The following is a 19,495-nucleotide window of genomic DNA, read 5'->3' on the forward strand; positions in this document are numbered from 1 at the left end:
CCGTGCCCGCCGTGCCCCCATGGGGTCCCCGTGGTGGGGATAGGGTTCGGTGGGGATGGGGTTCGGCACGCCGTGCCCAGCCCCCTTGGGGATCCCCTTTGGGCCCTGCGCTGGCGTTACCCCAAACCCGGTCCCGCAGCACGTGGCCCCAGCGCGCCCTGCGGAGCCCCTCGCCCTGCAGGGGCTGGAAACCCAAATCTGCCCTCGGTGCTGTCCTCCTGGGGGCTCACCTGGTGGCTGGGGGGGGAGCAACAGCACCCAGAGGGGCTCTGTGGGCGGCTGGTGGGGTAGCGGGCACCCAGGGGTGGCACTGGGAGCACCCACGGGTGGCAAAGTGAGCACCCACCGGTGGCACTGGGAACACCCCCTTGTGGCACTGGCAGCACCCACGTATGGCACCAGAAGTACCTACGGGTGACACTGGGAGCACCCAGGGGTGACACCGGGCAGTACCCATGGGTGACACCCATAACATCCACCCGTGACACCGGGCAGCACCCACACATGGCACTGGGAGCAGCCCTGAGTGGCACTGGGAGCACCCACGGGTGACATTGGGGGCACCCATGGGTGACACTGGCCAGCACCCACAGGTGACACCAGGAGCACCCACATGTGGCACCGGGAGCACCCACGGGTGCCACCAGCAGCGGGCGCTCTGTGGGGCGGACCCCCGCCGGGGAACCCCGCCCCCTGAGACCACGCCCCCCCGAGACCACGCCCCCCCGAGACCACGCCCCCCCCGAGACCACGCCCCTTTATCCCCGCCCCCCTTGGCCCCGCCCCTCCCGGTGGGGGCGGCGGCGGCCGGGAGCGGCGGCGGCGGGCGCGGGGCGGTGGCGGCGCGGAGGTGAGCGGGGACCGGGGGGGTCCCGGGGGGGGTCCCGGTGCCCCCGCGGTGTTTCGCTTCCCTTCCCCCCCCCCCCCCGGCAGCCCCCCCCCTGCTTGGTTCCCGGCCGGCTTCCGCCTCCGCCCCGCTCCGGCGTGCGGGGGGGGGCACCGGGAGGGGACCGGGGGGGAACCGGGGGTGAGCACCGGGAGGGGGCAGGGGGGGAATCGAGGGGGGCTCGGGACCCCTCCTGCGGCTTCTTCCCGGCTGGGTCTCGGCCCCCGGCCCGGCTTGGGGGTGGGGGTCACCCCACGGCCCCCCCCCCCGCGCGTGGGTGCCAGCCCCCGGTTGTGCCCCGGTTGGGGCGGGGAGCCCCCGTTCCCCTTTCCGCCCTAACGGGGCGCAGCGGGAGCTCTTGGGGTTGTTCCGGGGCTCGGACCCATGCCCGTGGCGGCACCGGGGCGAGGGGGTGCCGGAGAGGGCTGGCACCGGGCTGGACGCTGTTTTGGGGCGATTTGGGGTGATTTGGAGGCTGCTGGGGAGCCTGTCCCGTCAGGAGTGCCGCCCGCTGGGGTGTGGGGGTCGGTTTTGGTGCTGGTTTTGGGGTTTTCTTGATATGCCAGTGGGCTGCCACGAGCCCTTTGTAAATAAACCCACCCCACAGGGGCTGTGTGGGGTCACCGAGGGGCTGGGGCGCACCCTGCACGGGGGGACCCCAAGCACGGCTGTTTTGGGGTGACTCCATGCTGTTTTGGGGCAAAGCCTCGCACCCCATCCCCTTTCCCCCTCAGACACCCTCCAGCCCCCCCCAACCACCCCCCCCAGGCCCGGAGCCCAGCACAGCCCGGTGCTGTGACCCCACAGGGGGGTCCCCCGGGGGTTCCTTCGGGAAGGGGAAGCTGCAGCCCCTGGCCCTGCCGTGGCGGCACCGGCACCCGCACCTCTCGCCGGTCACTCCCGGGGATTTCCAGGCTGAGCTCATCGCGGCGGCACGGAGCCCAGCACCGGGGCTGGGAGCCCAGCACCGGGGCCGGGAGCAGCGCCCGGCTTCATCCCCCTCCTCATCATCCTCACCCCCCGGCTCCCACGGGGCGCAGGTGGCGGTGCTCGCAGGTGGCGGGGTTGCTGCGGGACCCCCCATTTGGGGGAGAGGTAAAAAGGGGGAGAAAACCACATTGGGAGAGGACGGGGGGTGGTGGCACCCCGGGTTTTGTGCCCTGGCACGGCGCTGGCGTCGCTCTCGGGCGCACGTGGGAGCGCTCGGCGCGTCGGGCGCGTGGCGGGGGAACAATGGGGGCGGGCGCGTGGTGGTGGGACCGCGTGGGGCTGAGATCCCACGGGGTTATAGGGCTGGTGGGGGCTCACCGCGGGGACAAAGCCCCTTGGGGTGAGCAGGAGGGTCGGGGGAGCTCGGGCTGGGTCCGGTTGTGGGGTTTGGCTGCGATGGATTGAAAGAGGGGGCTGGCCGCGGGGCAGGGGTTTTTCTGCCCGGGGGGGTCACTCCCGTTTACTTTGTGGTGTGCTCGGGGGAACCCCAAACGCATCCTCACCTTGGGGTGTCTCCAGCAGAAAGCAGCCGCTTCCTGGGCAGGCTCGGATCCGCGCTGACAGCCGAAGGAAACGGCGAGGAGCGGAGGGGGAGCGGGGGCCACGCGTCCGCCGGGGCAGGGGTGGCTGCGGTGCCTTTGCCAGCCGGTCTGTTTGCTGGGCAAAACCCTCCAAACCTTTTAAATTGAAGCGGGGTCTGGCCTCCACCTGCATCCCAGGCGGCAGCTGGACGGACGGACATACGGCCCCGGGGCCCGCTGCCAGCCCCGCGGAGCTGCTGGTCGCTGATTTTGGGGACTGGGAGCGGGGAGAGCGCGGGCCCTGTGCAAAGGGAGCGAGTTACCCCAGGCTGCAGCCTAATTACTTCCCTTAAATCTGTACGAGCCCGTAAGTGATGGGCTCGGAAACTCTTTGGTTATGAAAAGCTTTTTATTTAATGACCTCTGGGCCCTGCTGGGCCAGGAACCAACAAGGGCCAGGAGCCAGGCTCTTTTGGGAGCGTTCGGGGCTCGGGGTCACGGCCGTTTCCCCAGCTCCGAGTGAGTGCTGAAAGCTGCACCTCTCCTTGCGAGTGTACATGAAAACCTTGGCGTTCTTACCCTTTTTCTCACATAACCACTTCAAAACCCCCCCCCACAAACCAACCCAAGGCAGTTCATTGGCTGCCGCTCTCCTAACGAGGCTTTTGGTCGGGGACTGGGGAGCGGGGCTGGCACCGACCCCTCCCTCTGCCCGCTCCTGCCCCAGCTTTCTACAGTGATGCTGGGGGCTTGTTTTTTTTTTGGGGGGGGGACCCCAGCGCCCACCCGTGCTGCCTGCCAGCCGAGCAGCTCCCCCCCCCCCGGACCCTGTCTGCCCTCGCTTTGCTGTGGGTTTTGCCGCGGGTGAGAGCAGGAGGCTCGTTTTCACACGGTGCCTCGGTTTCCCCACTTGTGCGATGCCACAGATGACTCAAAAAGCCTCACGGTCTGCAAAACCCGCTGCTGGCCGCCTTCTCGAGGTGAGTGGTAGCAGCCCCGCACCGGGCTGGCTGCTGTGGCCGGACCCTGCAACGCTCCTGGCTGGGTCTGGGCCGTGCGCGGTGCAGCTGGGTGCTGCCGTGGGACCTGGGTGGCCCGAGCACCCACTGTGGCCTCCCTGCAGCGCCGGGGACACCGGGGGACCCCGGGGACACCGGGTCACTTTCTGAGAGCCATGTGCCTGCTGCACCAGCTCCTTGTCTGTGCGGCGTGGGAGTCCCCCGTGGCGAGAGGGGTGAGCGTGGGCACGCACCGATGCGCTCGACACCCGTCTCTCCTTGATCCCGTCCCGGGGCGGCGGGGCCCTCCGTCCAGCGGTCTGTCGTTTTATTGCCTTTCACTTAAAGTTAATAATTCCTCATCCGTCCAGCTGACCGGGGCAGCTCGCAGCAGGGAGATGGGGCCGGTGCCCCCGCGGGCCGGTGCCCGCTGCCACACAGCCTGCGTTGGCTCGGAGGTGCCTCCGCTCGCCATGCGTCACGCGGCAGCTTGCGCCGGGGATTTGGTTCGGTGAGCCCCGTAATTCGCCGGCCTGCAGGAAATGCTGGGGCCGGGGGGAGGGCTGGGAGTGACCGTCCCTTACGTGGGAGCTGTGGCGGGCGGCTCGGGCAGGTCCCCGTGCCTCGTGGGTGCCTCCCGTGCATCCCTTGGGTGCGGGCACCCAGCACCTCCGCAAGCGGGGAGCCAGGACCGGGGCACCCCTGGGGGCGAAGCATCCCTGGGCAGGGAAGGATGGTCGGGAGAGTGCTGGGAAGAGGAGGAGGAGGAGGAGGGAAGCAGAGCAACTCTTGGCACCCAAGAGGCTGCAGAGTGCGCTCCTGGCACGTGTCCACGGCGATGGGGCAGGGGGATGCCGGCGAAGAGCACTCCGGGCTTGACGCTGGGCCAGGAGAAGGGCTTGGCATCCTCCAGCCGTGTTGGGCGTCCTCCCGGGACCGGGATCGATGCTGGGCTGGAGGCAGAGCGTCATGCGGGGAGCACCGGTGTGTGTGCGAGCCCTCCGTGCCGTGCTCGTGCCGCCTTGGATGGGGACGAGCACGGGGCGGGATGGACCGTTCCCGGCTGGGCTTTCCCGTGGGGAACGCGTGCCTTGCGCCGACCTTCCTGGGCAGGTTTGGCCTCGTGGAGTTTGGGAGGGAAGGAAATGAAGACTGAGGAACCAGCTGATGTTCAGCTCCTGAGGCTTTGGGGGAGGGAAGGGTGTGGGGGGGCTCGTGGGACACGGCGCAAGCCTCGGGGTGGCTGCGCTGCGATAAGCAGCCTGCTCCAGGAGATAGGGAGCTGGTGGCCGAGGGGCTTTTCTTGGGCTTATTTTGCCATGCTGGGGGCCCCACCGAAGGCCCGTGGCTCATCTTGTGCACAGGACGAGCTGAGTTCCTGCACGTGGCTGAGCATCACCTCCTGCTGCCGCGTCCCTGGGGTGCTCTGAGCTGGGGGGGGACCGTCAGCAAACACAGGACCCCCCCGTGGGGCGTTTCGCCCAGCACGGCGCTGCTCTCGGGTGTCCGGCGCGCTCAGAACCGTGAAGCAGAGCATTGAGGAAGTTTCTTGGTGCCGGCTGTGCCCTCCCTCTGCGAGCTGCTATCAAAGCCACGGCATTTTGCAGAACCAGAGGAGGAAACGTCCGCCCCTTGCCCTCTCACACAAAGAATTTCGCTTCGAACAGGGAAGCGAGAACGAGCCCAGGAACAACCCGTGGCGTCCCCAGCCCTGCCGGAGCCGCGGCCCGCGTGGGAGCCCCTGATTTCAGCCAAGCTACCCAGGAACCGAACCTCCAGGTAAATGAGCAGCTCTTAGATAAAACCAAGCCGGGTTAATTCATCCCAGCAGCCTGGGAAATCTGGGCAGGGTCTACAAAAGAGCCATCCTCGCTTTTGGGGAGCGCTGCGTTGCTGACGGGGTCCCTGCGCAGGGCAGATGCGGGGCTGCCACAATCCCATGCGTTTGGACGGGGCCGGGCGCACGAAGAGCAAACCCCAGAGCGGGGACGGACGTGAGGGGGACATGTGGCACCCAGGGGTGTCTGGGTGCCCCCACCTCGGGGTTGCACAGGACGCCCTGGGATTTTGGGGTTGGTTTGCAGGAACCTTTGGGGAGCAGCCACCACGCCGCTGCGCTGCTCGCCGGGCTCGTGCCGCGTCGGCTTCCAGCGCTGCCCGCGGGAGACTTTTGCCCTTTGGTCGTTCGGAAGCCGTTGGCGGTGCCTCAAAGCCTCCACGTGCGAATCTGCCCTGGGTTGGACTGGCACGTGGCCCTGGGCACGAGGAGGAGAGGGCGAGTGGGTTCGGGGGGCTCGGTGCCGCGTCCTGCAGCAGCGCCCACCCAGCCGCTTGTCCGGAGCATCTCCGGAGCCGGGCGGCTTCGTGGCAGCCCTAAGGGAAGCCCGGTGGGTTTGTGCTGCACCACCTGCCCTGGGTGATTTTGCTGCGAGGCTGCGTGGATCTGCTGGAAGCCAGGAAGGAAGGGAATGACGCTGAGAGGTCTCTGTCGGAGATGGAAAGATCCCCGGCCGGTTATCGTGGGCGAGCCCTTCCCTTTCCGCGCAGATATCAGCTTCTTCCGAGAATGCTGCTGGGGAAACCTGGCTTCTGGAAGGGCTGGCGTGGGGAGAGGGCTGCTCCTGACTGTGGGACCATCCTCCTGCGGGGCATCACCAGGGGAAGGCATCCCTAGCTGGATGCTGGGGTGGCCAGGACGTGCACCCACACCATGGGGATGGGAACCCCGTGTTTAGCGGTGCCATATTCCCCTGAACCACACGTGCCCCCCAACGTGAGCCCCTCGCGATGGGGACCCGGTGTGAGCAGCGGGGCTGCCCTCGCTCCTGGAGCCGAGGGAGCTCCGTGCCCGTGGCAGGAGGAGAGGGAAGCCTGGCGCAGCGTTATCGGCAGCCGGCAGCGCGGCCCCGTGGGCCGGCAGGCTCTATCTGGGCTGCGTGGTTTTGCTTCCTTCCAGGGCGTGCCGAGCACTTGAAACTCGCCCAGGATGAACAAACCGCGCCGGGGTTGCCTCACCTCCTGCCCGGCTTAGGAGAAGGCAGAGGAAAATCGCCGAGGGTTTCCCAATCGCCGTGAGGTGTGCGCCCGGGGAACCTGTTGGGCTCCTGCCCTGCACGGCCGCTCTTGGGTGAGGAGGTTTTGGGTTCGTGAGGATTGCTTGAGGAGCCCGAAAGGGAGCTGGGCTGGTCAGGGGGGGCTCGCTTGGTGTGCTGCCCCCCCCGGGCAGAGGCAGCCGAGCTGAAGATGGGGATTAAACCCCCTGGGAGGCAGCGCGCATGCCTACGGCGGTCTGTGGGCACTCGTGCTGCACGCCTGGCTGCCCACGAGCAGCCCCAGCAGCTCCAAATGTCCCCGCAGACGTCGCTGTCCTCGTGTCAGGCTCGGAGTGAAACCCCTCGGGTGTCGCGTTTGGCACCGGCGAGTCACCAGCCCTCGGCTGGGGCAGCGCCACGTCCTTCTGTCCCGTGGGACCGGGCGGGTTTCGTCCCTCTTCCTTAGCCGACAGAGTCCTGTCTGCCAGCACCGAGGCTTTCCGCTTCAGCTGTGGGGTTTTGCTCATTTGCCTGTGGTGGTGGCGGCGTGCGAGCTCGGCCCCGGCAGGATCCGTGCCGGGCGTTAATGATTTACCTGGTGCTGGAGGCTGCAGCCCATCCCGCAGCGAGTGGGGTGGCTCTGACCGAAATCCCCTTGCTGCCTTCCTCCCTGAGCACTGCGGGGTCGCGGTGTGCTCCCGGTGCCCCGCGGCCCTACAGCTGCTGCGCGCCCCGGGGACTTCCCCGAGCAGCACCTGCAGTTTCAAGCCCCGTGGAAATTCGAGGCTGACGACCACGAGCGCCTTTCGGCGAGACCCCGGTGTTGATGGATGGCCTGAGCGTGCCCATGAATGATTCACGAGCACGCCGCTCGCTAATGGACAGCCGGCCCCTCGCAGGGTTGCCCCAAAGGGGTGTCTCCGGTGTCTCGTCCCGTGGCTGTGCGCGTTGCCGCCAGCCCTGCCGCTCGTCCCTCTGCTGCCCGGTTGGTTTCTGGCTCGGAGACGCCTGGCACGGCCCGTGCTGATGCCATGCATGAGCCGCGTCACTTTTTCCATCACTGGGCGTGTTTCCTTGGGTCAGCATCTCTCGTGGCTCAGCCCAGGGCTGGGAGCCGTCCCCGAGCCTCGCCTGGTTGAAGACTAAATCCTCCTCCCGGTCACCGCTCCGGGTAAATCCCCCACACCCATTCCTTGCTGCTCTGTGGTGACGTGGGGTCCCCAGGGCGTTTTTCCCTCTCCCTGAAGGTCCTTTGCACCCCGAGGTGCCCCCAGGACCCGGCTCGCAGCACAGCTCAGGCCGCGCTCGCAGGTGCCGTCCCCCTTGTGGGTCACCCCCCCGGCGGTGTCACCCCCCCTGTCCCCAGCACGCTGCACACAGCTGTCCCCACGCCGGCGCAGCGTGTCACCTCTCACTTCCCTTTCCTGTCCCCACTGCCGGCTGCGGACAGACGCAACGGGGGCCACCTCGTCCACCCGTGGCTGGGCTCCCTGGGGACACCGCGGTGATCCTGGGGCGGGCAGGACCATGGCAGTGCCAAAATCTGCCCGTCCTGTGGGTTAAGAGGGCGAAGGGCTGAGCTGGTGTCAGCCGGAGCCCTGCTCCTCCTTGCCAGGCTTGCTCCGGGCACGGGCGCCGGATCGCCCGTTCTCATGCTGAGCGCGCAGGGCGAGGGCTGTGCCAGCGCTGGAAAGGCTGGGTGCGGGTGCCAAACGCGTGGGGAACGGGAAAATGTGTTCCCAGCCCCGTCCCAGAGGCTTTGTGCTGGCCCTGGGTGAAGCTCCTGGCACCCCGGGTGCTGTGCTCACCCATGGGCGCTGCCTGGCTCCGTACCAGGGTGGCCGAGGGGACCTCAGCCATCAGAGGCTGCTCCCTTCCTCCCGCTGAGTGCTGAATTTTGGGTTAATTCAGCACCATGAGAAGTGCCCCAAGGACTGCAGGTGCCCAGAGGGTTAGGGCTGCCCAGCCCTGGGCGCGCACACAGCAGGAGGAGGAGGAGGAGGGATTGCTGGTGGCCACAGCGGTGCCCCGGGGCGCACCCAGCTCCCGCTGCCGGGTCCCCGTCCCTGTCCCTGGCACGTCCCCAGCCCTGGCTCCAGCTCCTCGGGCTCCCCGGAGCCAGCCCTGCCTGCAGCTGGCATCTCGAGCTCATTGCTGGCTGCCCCGGGAGGAAAACAAACAGAGCCTGCAGCTCACCAGAGGGACGGAAAGTTTTGCTTGCTGGGGCTGGACCCGTCTGGCTGGCGCCCTCCCAGCCCAGCAGTCATCAAACACCTCGGCGAGGCGCTTGCATTTCTTCCTTGCCTTTTGTTTTTTTTTTTCCACAAGTATCTCGCTCGTTGAGAGCTTTGGCTGGTGGCAGTGGGTGAAAAGTCCCCTCCTGCCCTGCGTGGTGGCCCAGCGACAAGCGGAGCGAGGTGTGTGGCGGCAGCGGGTGGCGTTTCCTCGCCCCGTGCCAGCGGCTGCAGCGGGTCCCCGATGTCCTGCGGCCGCCCCAAACCCAGCCCAGCGGTGGTGTGGGTTTGTGGCTGTGTCCCGCAGCATCCTGCCCTGCTGTTCACACCAAGCAGATCCCCAGGGAACATCCCCACGCTCCTGTTGGCCTTACCCTGGCTTCATCCTTGCGCTTTCACAGCCCCGTCCCCAAAAGCTGCGGCTCTTGGCTCTTCGTCCTCTCGGCAAGGAGCAGCCAAACCCAGCCCTTCCCCTCCTGCTGCCGGCGATTCCTGCGGCCCTGACCTTTCTCACCTGTGTTTTTTCTTGCAGCATCTCTCCCGCCAGGCAGAGCAGGAGCCCGGCCGTGCCCTGGGGCTACCGTGCATGAAGGACAGAGCGGGAGGAAGGAGGAGGCCACCGCTGCCGGCTGCCCTCCAGACACGCTGCGTGGGATCCCTGCCACTCTTATGAGGTTGGGACATGCCAGTGGGGCAGCTTTTCGGGTGCCATCCAGCACTCCCCCTGCCATACACACCTCTCCATGTCCTCGGCATCTCTCCCCGTCCTCGCCCTGTCCCAAACTCCGTGGGAGACCAGCACCAATTTTAAGCCCTGCGCGTTAGCAGCACCGGGCTGGCACCGGTGGAGGCTGGTGGCTGCCCTCTAGTGCCGGCCTCCCAGGGAGCTGGTCCCGTGGGGACACCACGCTCCTAAGGCCGGGCTTTGCACGGTGGTGGGGAGCAGCAGCCCAACAGGAGCGGAGCAAGCTATGGGGCCGCACGGCCAGGCTGGTGGTTGGGGTCCTGGGCAGAGAGGGGCCAGGCCAGAGGTACCCCGCAGTGGCAAGGTCCCTCTCCTGCCTCTCCGAGGTCCCTCTGCCCCGTGGCTGTGCCAGGCAGGGGATGCTCGTGAGCAGGGAGACCTGCACAGGTCCCCTCGGGGCTGGCACGTGGCCGGGGAGGCTGGGGAGAGGCCGTGGGGCTGTGCCTCCCGCTGGGAGCCCCATCGTCCCTAATAGGATCTGGGACTGGCTCCCTGGTGCTTGGATGGAATTACCTCTCCCTGCTGACCCACGAGGCTCTGCCCGATGTAGCCGGGCTGTGGGGACCCTCGGGAGGGGATTGCTCCAAGATTTAGCCACCTTCTGGCCGCTAAGCCTCCCGCTCCCTGCACGGGGAGGATTTCATCTGCTCTGCCTTGGCCCAGAGCCTGGTGTGCGCATGCACGTGCGGGAGGGGAGCGCTGGGCACCCCCTGTCCCGCAGGGTGCCTGCGGGTTGCTCCATCTCTTTCCCACGTGTGAAAAGCAATTTTGGGCTCCTGCGATATTTCGGCAAGGTATCCAGGTCTCTTGCTTGGAAAGGGAAGGGAACCAAGCGGCAAAATGCTGCTGCTGGTGATGCAAACCCCTGGTCCCTCCCCAGATCAGAGGAGAGCAACGCGCATCCTTCCCGGCAAGGAGGGGAAGCGCTCGCAGCATTTCCCTCCCCTCTGGGGGGCAAAGCCCCGTTAATGGTTAATGCTCTGCCAACATCTCCAGCACGATGCTCTTACCCTGCAGAAGACAGGGAGGAGGGGACGCGGCGTATGGCCGTGGACGCCTCCCCCCCTCGCCGACTCCCCGCTCCCTCCCTCGCAGCCTGCCGCCCGCCGCCTGCCCGAGATGTCCTCCAGCGACAAGAACGGGGGCAGCCGCTCCGGCAGCAGCCGCCTGCAGAGCAAGAAGCCCCCCAACCTCTCCATCGTCATCCCCCCCAGGGAGGCAGAAGAGGACGGCACCCGCAAGGAGGTGAGCAGCAGCGAGCTCCAGGGGCGCCCGTCCCGGGGGCACCCGTCCCGGGGGCACCCATCGCCGCCCTCCCGTGCTCTGTTCCTAACGCTCTGCTCTGCCTCCCAGCCCACCAAGGTCCCCATCTACCGCAAGAGCAAGAGCCTGCAGGAGCCCCGCTCGAAGGGATGCGACAGCTCGGAGCGGCGGCCGGGCTTTCGCCGGCAGACCTCCCTGTCCCAGAGCATCCGCAAGTGAGGGCTCGGGGGCGGCCGGGTGCCAGGGAGGGGGATCTGGGAGGAAAGCCTCGGGGGGTTTCGTGTGGCTCAGCCTGGGAATAATCCCACGGTAGAATAGTTTGGGGAAATTTGGGCTTGGGAAAACGTCCTGGTGGTGTTTTATGTAGGAGCTGCCCTAAAGCTTTGGGGTGCAGCAGTGCAGAGGCGGTGTGGTGTCTGCTGCGGTGCCAAAGGGAGCTCCCCCTCGGGGGCACCCCGACACCAGCAGCCCCCCTGCTGGACCTGTGGTCAGGTCTATAGCGTGCCCTGCTCCGTGCCTAGCTGAGCCAGCCGACCCCACATCCCCGTCCTGAGGGCAGGGTGGGAATGTGGCACCTGGGGGGGGGGTCCCTCTGGGTGTGACGAGCGTGTCCCTCGCATGGCCAGGGGCACGGCGGAGTGGTTCGGCGTCAGCAGCGACTGGGAGGGGAAGCGGCAGCACTGGCAGCGCAGGAGCCTGCAGCACTGCAGCATGAGGTACGGCAAGCTGAAGGCCGCCTATCGCGACATGGAGCTGCCCAGCCAGGAGGCGCCCTCCTTCCAAGGCACCGAGTCGCCCAAACCGGCCAAAATGCCCAAGGTAGAGCTCGGGGGGGTGGGGGTGGGGGGTGCGCGGGGACCCGCTGCCAGCCCGGCTTCCCCGCGCACCCACGCGTCCCTCCCTGCTGCAGATCGTGGACCCGCTGGCCAGGGGCCGTCCCTTCCGCCACCCCGACGAGACCGATCGGCCCCATACGCCCCACCACGTCCTGCCCCCGCTCACCCCCGGCGTCGTGTCCTTGGCCTCCTTCAACAGCGCCCGCTCCGGCTACGGCCGCCTGCCGCGGAGGAAGAGGGAGTCGGTCGCCCACATGAGCTTCAGGGCGGCCGCCGCGCTTCTCCGCGTGAGTTTTGGGGTGCAGGGATCCTCTCCTTCTTCTCGACCCGTTTGTCAGCCCGCTCCCTCCCCTCTCATCTTTGTTTCTTGGCTTTTTGCTCTGCTGTTGTGCCCCGCTGCAGGTTTGAGGAGGAAGGGTGCTTTTTTGTTTCATTGTTTGTTGTTTTTTTTTTTTTTTTAACCTGAACTCTGCTTAAAAAAAGAAATTTGGGTGAAAACTGCCACCAGGGTGGAACTGTCTTGCGTGGCATCCCTCGAAAAAAAGCAGCTTTTGAGTTTCACTGCAGACCTTTTGCTGCAGGGGACACCAAAGGGGACCTGCCGGGCTTTGGGGCGGCTGTGACAAACCCTGGGCGCTGCGGGAACCGGGGGGCTCCCTGTTTCTGACCCCCGTTTGCTCCCCCTGCCGCAGGGACGCTCGGCCCTGGAGCCGCTGGCTCAGAAGCGGAGGAGCAACAAGAGGAGCTTCGTGTACCCCAGCTTCATGGACGAGGACGTGGTGGATGCTGCCGATACCCTGGACTCCTCCTTCTTCAGTAAGGCAAGCGCAGTTCCACGCCGGCCGTTGGATTCTGGGGGGTCCCCGTGCCCCTTTGTGGGGGGCTGAACGTGGGGCAGGGCGCTGGTGGGGACGGCGGCTTGCTGCCAGCCGCCTGGCTGCTGGGAGCATGGCTGTCACGCCCCATTAGTGGGGTTTGGGGTCAGTCTGACACCCAAATGGGGTTCTGGCTGTATTTGGGGTATGAAGGGACCGCGGTGTCGGTGCTTAGCCCTGCCCTGGGAGCTTGGGGCACCGGTGGCTGCCGTGCCCAGCGCGGGGAGCCTTGGGCTCGGTGATGCTCCTCGGTGCAGGGAGGGCACGGTGCTGTCATCGTGGGGACATTCCAGCCCCTGTAACGTGCAGTCAGTGGGGTGTCCGTGGGGATCACCCTTTTTCCGGGCTCCACAGCCAAGTCGAGCCCAGCTGGTGGCTTTGCTCCACGTTGGAGGCTTCTCACCTATCGCGCGTGCCCCTTCCAGATGGACCTGCACGACGAGACCTACTCCATGCCGGACGACGTCTTCGAGTCGCCACCTCTCTCGGCCACCTACCTGCGCATGCACTCGGTGGGGGAGGACGTCAGGGCGTCCCCCGAGGGCGAGCAGCCCCCTCTGTGAGTACCGGGATCCCCCGGCACGGTCAGAGCAATGTCCCCACCCATCCCTGCCGTGGGGCACTGGCCAAGGGATTCCCCTAGCCCTTACCCTCCCAGCTCGGGATGGGTTATCCGTGGGGTGTTGCACCGCCAGCACGCTGGGTTTCTCCTCTCCGCAGGCGTGAAGGTGCCCGGCTCGCTGCATCCGCCGCTGGCACTGCTCCCCGGAGGGGCAGACGCATCGCTTCCAAGGTGAAGCACTTCGCCTTTGACCGCAAGAAGCGCTACTACGGGCTGGGGGTGGTGGGCAAGTGGCTGAACAGGACGTACCGCCGCAGCCTCAGCAGCATCGTGCAGTCACAGCTGGAGAACACCGACAGCCACCGGTGAGGGGGGGGACACGGCCCCCAGCTCCTTGGGGCTCCTCAGGTGGAACTGGGACGTGTCTGCCCCTCAGAGCGGAGTTTGGGGCTGCTCCCAGTGCCCAAAGCTGCTCCGTCCTGGTGACCACAGCGTCCCAGTGCCCAGCCATCCCAGTTTGGGGTCCGTGACCCCGTTCCCTTTGCTCCTCAGGCCGTATTTCACCTACTGGATCACCTTTGTCCACATCCTCATCACCTTGCTGGTCATCGGCACGTACGGCATCGCTCCCATCGGCTTCACCCAGCACGTGACGACAGAGTTAGTAAGTTTAAGAGCTACCAGCCGGGGCTGTCCCCTCCTAGGTGCCCAGTGACACGGCTGGCTCCAAAATGTCACCCGGCTCGCTGCTGGGAGAGCCAGCCTGGTGCTCAGCAGGGCACCTTGAGCACCCTGCAGAGGGGTGAGGGGTGCAGCCGGCTCGAGCAGGAGTCAGCCTTCCCAGGGTGACGGTGACCGTGGGGACAAAGAGGGGCTCAGCCCCTGCAGGAGGTGGCACCAGGGCAGGATGTGTCCCCCCCCATAGCCAGCTGTGTGACCCTGGCCTTGCTCGGCAGGTGCTGAGGAACAAAGGCGTGTATGAAAGCGTCAAGTACATCCAGCAGGAAAACTTCTGGATCGGGCCCAGCTCGGTAAGAGGACGGCCAGGAGACTGGGTGCTCACCCAGCCTGAGGCTCTGTCCTCATCCCAGAGCCAAGGGGGGGTCCTCGGGGTGCTCCCTTCTCCTCTCTCCCAGCTACATGGTGGCAGCCCTGGTCCCAGTCCAATTCCTGGCCCCTGTTAGCCCCCCCGTCCCTCTGGGCACCTCCTCCCTGCTCCCGGCACTGCAGCATCGTGGTGGGATGCTGGGGGAGACCCGGTCCCTGCCCATCTTTTGTTCTCTGGGGGTGCTGGGGTCGGCTCTGGGGGGCAGCTGCTGGCAGGGGAGGTGGGGACAACCCCCAGAGCATCCCCCGGAGCACCCCCTGGAGCATCGCCTCCCTCCAGATCGACCTGATCCACCTGGGGGCCAAGTTCTCGCCCTGCATCCGCAAGGACCGGCAGGTGGAGCGCCTCATCCAGCGCGAGCGGGATCGGGAGCGCGGCTCCGGCTGCTGCGTGCAGAACGACAACTCGGGCTGCATCCAGACGCTGCCGCAGGACTGCTCGGTGCGTGCCGCGGGCACGGGCGGGGAGCGGGGTGCGCGCAGCGAGAGCGGCACCCGCCTGCGTGCCCGCGCCCTGAGCCTCTCCGTCCCCGCAGGAGACGCTGGCGACGTTCATCAAGTGGCCGGGCACCAACGCGCCGGCCATGGGCTCGGGTGAGAAAAGGACGTCGGGGGCCGTGTGTCACCAGGACCCCAGGTACGAGGGGTGTCTGGGGAGAGGTGGTGGCCTGGGTGTGTGCAGGGTGCGTGGCGGGGGCTCCGTGGGGCCGGGTTTCCAGTTTGGATGCCTTGAGGTCACCTCTCCAAGGGGGCTGGTGGCTCTCGCGCACCGTAGGAGAGTTGGGGATAGGTAGGGAAATGAGGGTGGGGTCTGTCCTGAATGTAATGGTGAGCCTGAAAGCCACCTGGGGGGCATTGTTGTCTTGGGGTTCATCCTGCCTGCTCACCCCTGGGGCGATGTGAGCAGGGACGTGCGGTGTGGCGAGGGGACACCCAGAGAAATTACCTGGGGGGTGTCGTGGCTGCAGCGGGCTCAGCCCAGCACGCATCGCTGACTCAGGGAAGCTTGGGGAGGGGGCCTCTGCTGGTCTTGTGCCTGGGGGGGCTTCAAGTCAGGGGCAGGGCGGTACTGGGGGAGACCCTCAGCGACCCCCACATCCTCCTCCCACCACCAGGACGTGCGAGGAGCCGGCCTCGAACCCTCCCCACGTGTGGCCGGACGACATCACCAGGTGGCCGGTAAGAGCCCGCGGGAGGACCTCCACGAGAGGACCTCCATGGGAGGCTGGTGGCCTCCAGCAGGGCGCAGGGGGCTGCGGGAGGCCTTCAGCAGCCCCCCCCACTTCGGCTCCTCTCCCTTCCACGCGTAGATCTGCACCTACGAGACCAAAACCAACCACACAGGCTTGGCGCACATGGACTGCCAGATCAAGGGGCGGCCCTGCTGCATCGGCACCAAGGGCAGGTGAGCTGCAGGCACCGAGGCTGGGATCGGCTCCAGGCACCTTTCGGTGCCCCGTCGGTGTCCTGAGCTGTGGCAGGGAGGGAGAGGGAGGCCTTGGGGCCCTGGGGGTGGGACGCACGGTGGTTGCAGGATGCCCGGGGGGATGCACGGAGTGGGGAGCGCGCCCTGCCCCGAGCGAACCCGCTGCCCGCCCTGTGCCCAGCTGCGAGATCACGACGCGGGAGTACTGCGAGTTCATGCATGGCTACTTCCACGAGGAGGCAACGCTCTGCTCGCAGGTGAGAGGGGCTGGTGGGGGGGTTCGGGGCTCGAGGGATCGGTGTGAGTCAGGGGGATGCAGGTCCAGGGGCTTTCCCGGCTACCAGCCGTGCTTGCTAACGTCGGGTAGGAGGAAACACAGGGCTGCAGCCATTGCACCACTGTCCTTGTAAAGGCACCTCCTGGGCATGAAAGCATCTGCTGGGGCACTGGAGGTGCTCGGGTGCTCCCTCCCCAGCACCTGGACAACACGGGTGCCCTCCATCCTCTGGGGTCCCTTCCCTGCCAGACACCTGGCACCGCTGCCCTCGCCTCCCGGCAGCCCGTCCTTCGCTCCCCGGCGGTGCTGGGCTGGGGGCTGAGCTCCTGGCACCCCCCAACCCCGCCTGCCCTTCCAGGTGCACTGTCTGGATGAAGTCTGCGGCCTCCTGCCCTTCCTCAACCCGGAGGTCCCCGACCAGTTCTACCGCCTGTGGCTGTCCCTGTTCCTGCACGCGGGGTGAGCGGCGGCCCCGTGCCTTCGGGATGGGGGCACTGGGGTGACCGGGGACCTCAGCATCCTTCGGCACGGCCTGTCTGTGGTCCCCGATGGGCTGGGAGGGACGAGAGGAGGAGCGCCCCCAAACTGCAGCACCGGAGGGTGCTTTGTGGGGTGCCCCATGTCCCCGGGCAGCGGGTGGGAGCGCTGGGCTGGGGCCGTGGCAGGGCAGGGGTCTAACGCAGGACCTCTTCCCCCAGCATCATCCACTGCCTGGTGTCGGTGACTTTCCAGATGACGGTGCTGCGGGACCTGGAGAAGCTGGCGGGCTGGCATCGCATCTCCATCATCTTCATCCTCAGCGGCATCACGGGCAACCTGGCCAGTGCCATCTTCCTGCCGTACCGCGCGGAGGTGAGGGCGGCTTGCTGGGCTGGGGGGGCTCTTGTTGTAACACCAACCCCCCCGGACCAACCCCTGGGCTTTGGGACCTTGCTGGGCGCTGAGCAAACTTGCTTGTGGCCAGAGATTCCGAACGTGAAGCATCACCCTGAGCCCATTTAACTCCCCGGGGATAAAAAGGGTGTTTTTAATCAACTCCTGCCCCAGAGGAAGGTTCGGGGAGGGGGCTGCAGCGCCCAGCACGGAGGGGGGGGGTCTCTGCCCCACGTGTGGGGCTGACGAGGGCCACATGTCCCCACGTGTCGGTGAGCGTGCGGGCGGGCAGATGGCTAATCTGCTGGCAGCGGAGCCTGCGGGCTTTAGAGGGGATCACACAGAGCGCCCTAAATCCGCTGCGGCGTGGTGGAGCCGGGGGCTGCGGCGTGGGAGGGGGACGGGTGCGTCTCGCAAGGGGAAATGGTCCCTGGGGACACGGGGACGTGGCCGGGTGATGTCCGTCCCTGACTGTCCTGCCCTGTCCCCCAGGTGGGTCCGGCCGGGTCCCAGTTCGGCCTGCTGGCCTGCCTCTTCGTGGAGCTCTTCCAGAGCTGGCAAGTGCTGGAGAAGCCGTGGAAAGCCTTCCTCAACCTCTCCGGCATCGTCCTCTTCCTCTTCATCTGCGGGCTCCTGCCCTGGATCGACAACATCGCCCACCTCTTCGGCTTCCTCAGCGGCCTCCTCCTCTCCTTCGCCTTCCTCCCCTACATCACCTTCGGCACGGTGGACAAGTACCGCAAGCGGGCCATGATCATCGTGTCCCTGCTGGTCTTCGTGGGGCTCTTCGCCTCGCTGGTGGTCTGGCTCTACGTCTACCCCGTGAACTGGCGCTGGATCGAGTACCTCACCTGCCTGCCCTTCACCAGCAAGTTCTGCGAGAAGTACGAGCTGGAGCAGGTCCTGCACTGACCCCGCCGAGGGGACGCGGCCCCGGTGGCGCGCGGTGGGGACGTGGGGCTGGAGCCGGCCCCGGCTGCACCCCTGGCACGGCCGGGCCGTAACCGCTGTGGCTGGGGACCTGCAGGGCGAGGATGGGGCCGAGTGGGAGCCGTGCCCCCCGTCCCGTCCCGCGTTCCCCCGCGGTGCCGCTCATACTGTGAACACAACCCCCTTTTTGTAGGGGCGCGTATTTTTTTTTATCCGTGGCTCTTTGCCACGTCTGTTGTCTCGGGGGTGCTTGGGGACCCCCTGGGGTCTCTGCAGCTGCGCTGTGGCTCGTCCCAGCCCTTTCCTAACCCGTTCCAGTGGGATTTGGCCCCCCAACAGCTCCTGCCTTGTCAGCCTTAGGATTTTTAATTTTGGAGTTGTTTTTCTGAATGCAAGCAGTGAGCTGCAAGGGGCATCCCTGATGGTTTCCCCAGCTGTGGGCTCCCTGGAGCTTCGGCCCCACGATGCTCAGAGCTGAGGTTTGAAGTATTTTTGTCCCACTTTTGTGCCTGATGCTCCCCCAGGGCCTCAGAAGGAGGCTCGTGCTTCTCCAAGCGGGCTCCTCGTGGAGGATGGTGGATTTGTTCAGCTCCTTCTGAAGCCCGGGCAGGGCTCGGCTGAGCGCGGACCCCTGGGGACACCTCTGCTGCTGCCCCGGGTCCCCGGTGCCACCTCCTGTCCTCCTTCCAGGTGTAGGGACCGGGGTAACTGGGTGGCTCCTCCGGGCTGCCTCGGCGCTGGTGGGTGACAGCGCTGGAGGACGGGGACAGAGCCAGTTCCCCAGCGGGACGAGCACCCAAGTGTTGGGGGCTCGGCTCCGCGCGCCCCCCCAGTGGTGCCTGCACCCCTGCTCCGCCGCGGGCCGGCCGCAGCCCCGCTCCTTCTCCCTCCGGTGCTGCTCCAGCCAAAGGCAGGTGCCTCACCTCGTTGGTCTCTTTTTGATACTTTTTTAAAAGCCGTGTTTTGTTTTGGGTTTTTTTTCCCCTTAATAAATTTCTACCTGTATTTAATGAGATGCACGAGGCCTCGTCTCCCTTGGCGCTTTCAGGGGGTTTGGTGATGTTCGTTGTAGGGAGAGGAGGAGGTGGGATTGCCAGGGGCTGTCCCTGCTCTGCAGGGTGAGCACTCTTCCCTTTATCCCCCTAAATCCCTCCTGGGGCAGTGGCAGGGTTTTGAGGACAGTTTCTTTGAGCAAAAGGGGAAGCGAAGTGACCCACAGAGCCTCCAGATGCTGTCGAAGGACAGAGCTGCCCCAAGCCTGCATCCCGCCTTCATCCCCCCTTCCATCAAATGCCCTGGGGAGGATCTGCCCCACCTTGGAGCTGAGACACCCCACAAGGTGCCGAATGGTTCCCAACCACGTGTGCCAAGAGGTGACGCTCGGAGCTGGGGACAAACACACACAAGCTGTGTAGAAAACAACCGCCCTATCTTTATTTGCTGCTTCACGACAGACCAAGGCATTTGCAGAAGGATTTTCCTGGGAAGGAGACGTGTCTGTGTGGAGGACTGGCCCTGCGGGGAGGCTCCTGGGTGCACAATTCAGGGTGGCCATGGGCAGGGGGACACCCCCGGGGGTGGCTGCGGGGACCCTGCCTGTTCTGGGGGTACTTGGGGAGGGCTTGGCCTCCTCTGGGCTCAGCTCATGGGGTTGGTGTGAGCAGGAGGGCGCTGGGAGAGGGGCACCAGGCTGGGGGCTCGTGTGTTTATAGGGTCTCAGCCTTTCCAGCCCCAACGGTGCCCCTGGGCTGTGCCACCCCCATGGGCTCCCCTTGGCAGCCCCAGCTAAAGAGGAGACCTGTGGGCTCGGTGCATGCAGCGGGGCCGGGCTGGGTGTTCAGGCCCCCAGCCCTACGGGGGGGTGCTGGTGGCACATGGGTGACACGGGGCCGGGCTCATCCCCTGGCCAAAAGGCAGATGTCAGCAGGGAGCGTGACCGG

The 19,495-nt window shown here is 66.5% G+C and overlaps 1 protein-coding gene across 7 annotated transcripts; it reads left to right on the forward strand.

The window, feature by feature from the left end:
* Positions 1–781: 781 nt before the first annotated feature.
* On the forward strand, positions 782–18,570 carry RHBDF2 (rhomboid 5 homolog 2). Of its 7 annotated transcripts, XM_040530492.1 has the most exons (21): positions 793–850; positions 5,063–5,174; positions 6,352–6,522; positions 9,194–9,335; positions 10,502–10,651; positions 10,760–10,884; positions 11,296–11,488; positions 11,580–11,792; positions 12,198–12,326; positions 12,806–12,939; positions 13,101–13,307; positions 13,495–13,606; positions 13,899–13,973; positions 14,330–14,491; positions 14,586–14,686; positions 15,165–15,228; positions 15,360–15,454; positions 15,657–15,732; positions 16,111–16,211; positions 16,451–16,604; positions 17,118–18,570. In XM_040530492.1, exons 5-21 carry the CDS (start codon positions 10,526–10,528, stop codon positions 17,535–17,537), a joined length of 2,487 nt encoding a protein of 828 aa, XP_040386426.1. In that variant the 5' UTR covers positions 793–850; positions 5,063–5,174; positions 6,352–6,522; positions 9,194–9,335; positions 10,502–10,525; the 3' UTR covers positions 17,538–18,570. The 7 variants fall into 7 exon arrangements, with proteins under 7 accessions (XP_040386427.1, XP_040386426.1, XP_040386423.1 ...); XM_040530489.1 differs by having other exon boundaries at positions 10,502–10,884; XM_040530491.1 differs by lacking the exon at positions 6,352–6,522.
* Positions 18,571–19,495: the final 925 nt, after the last annotated feature.

This window comes from Cygnus olor, chromosome 18 (assembly GCF_009769625.2).
Source record: "Cygnus olor isolate bCygOlo1 chromosome 18, bCygOlo1.pri.v2, whole genome shotgun sequence".
Taxonomy (NCBI): domain Eukaryota; kingdom Metazoa; phylum Chordata; class Aves; order Anseriformes; family Anatidae; genus Cygnus; species Cygnus olor.

Excerpts from the sequence above, each read along its gene's own strand:
- RHBDF2 (XM_040530489.1), top strand. The coding sequence starts at position 10,526 with ATGTCCTCCAGCGACAAGAACGGGGGCAGCCGCTCCGGCAGCAGCCGC. Across the intron at positions 11,793-12,197 it reads CGGCCGCCGCGCTTCTCCGC|GGACGCTCGGCCCTGGAGCC; the intron begins GTGAGTTTTGGG and ends CCCCTGCCGCAG. Across the intron at positions 15,229-15,359 it reads ACGACATCACCAGGTGGCCG|ATCTGCACCTACGAGACCAA; the intron begins GTAAGAGCCCGC and ends TTCCACGCGTAG.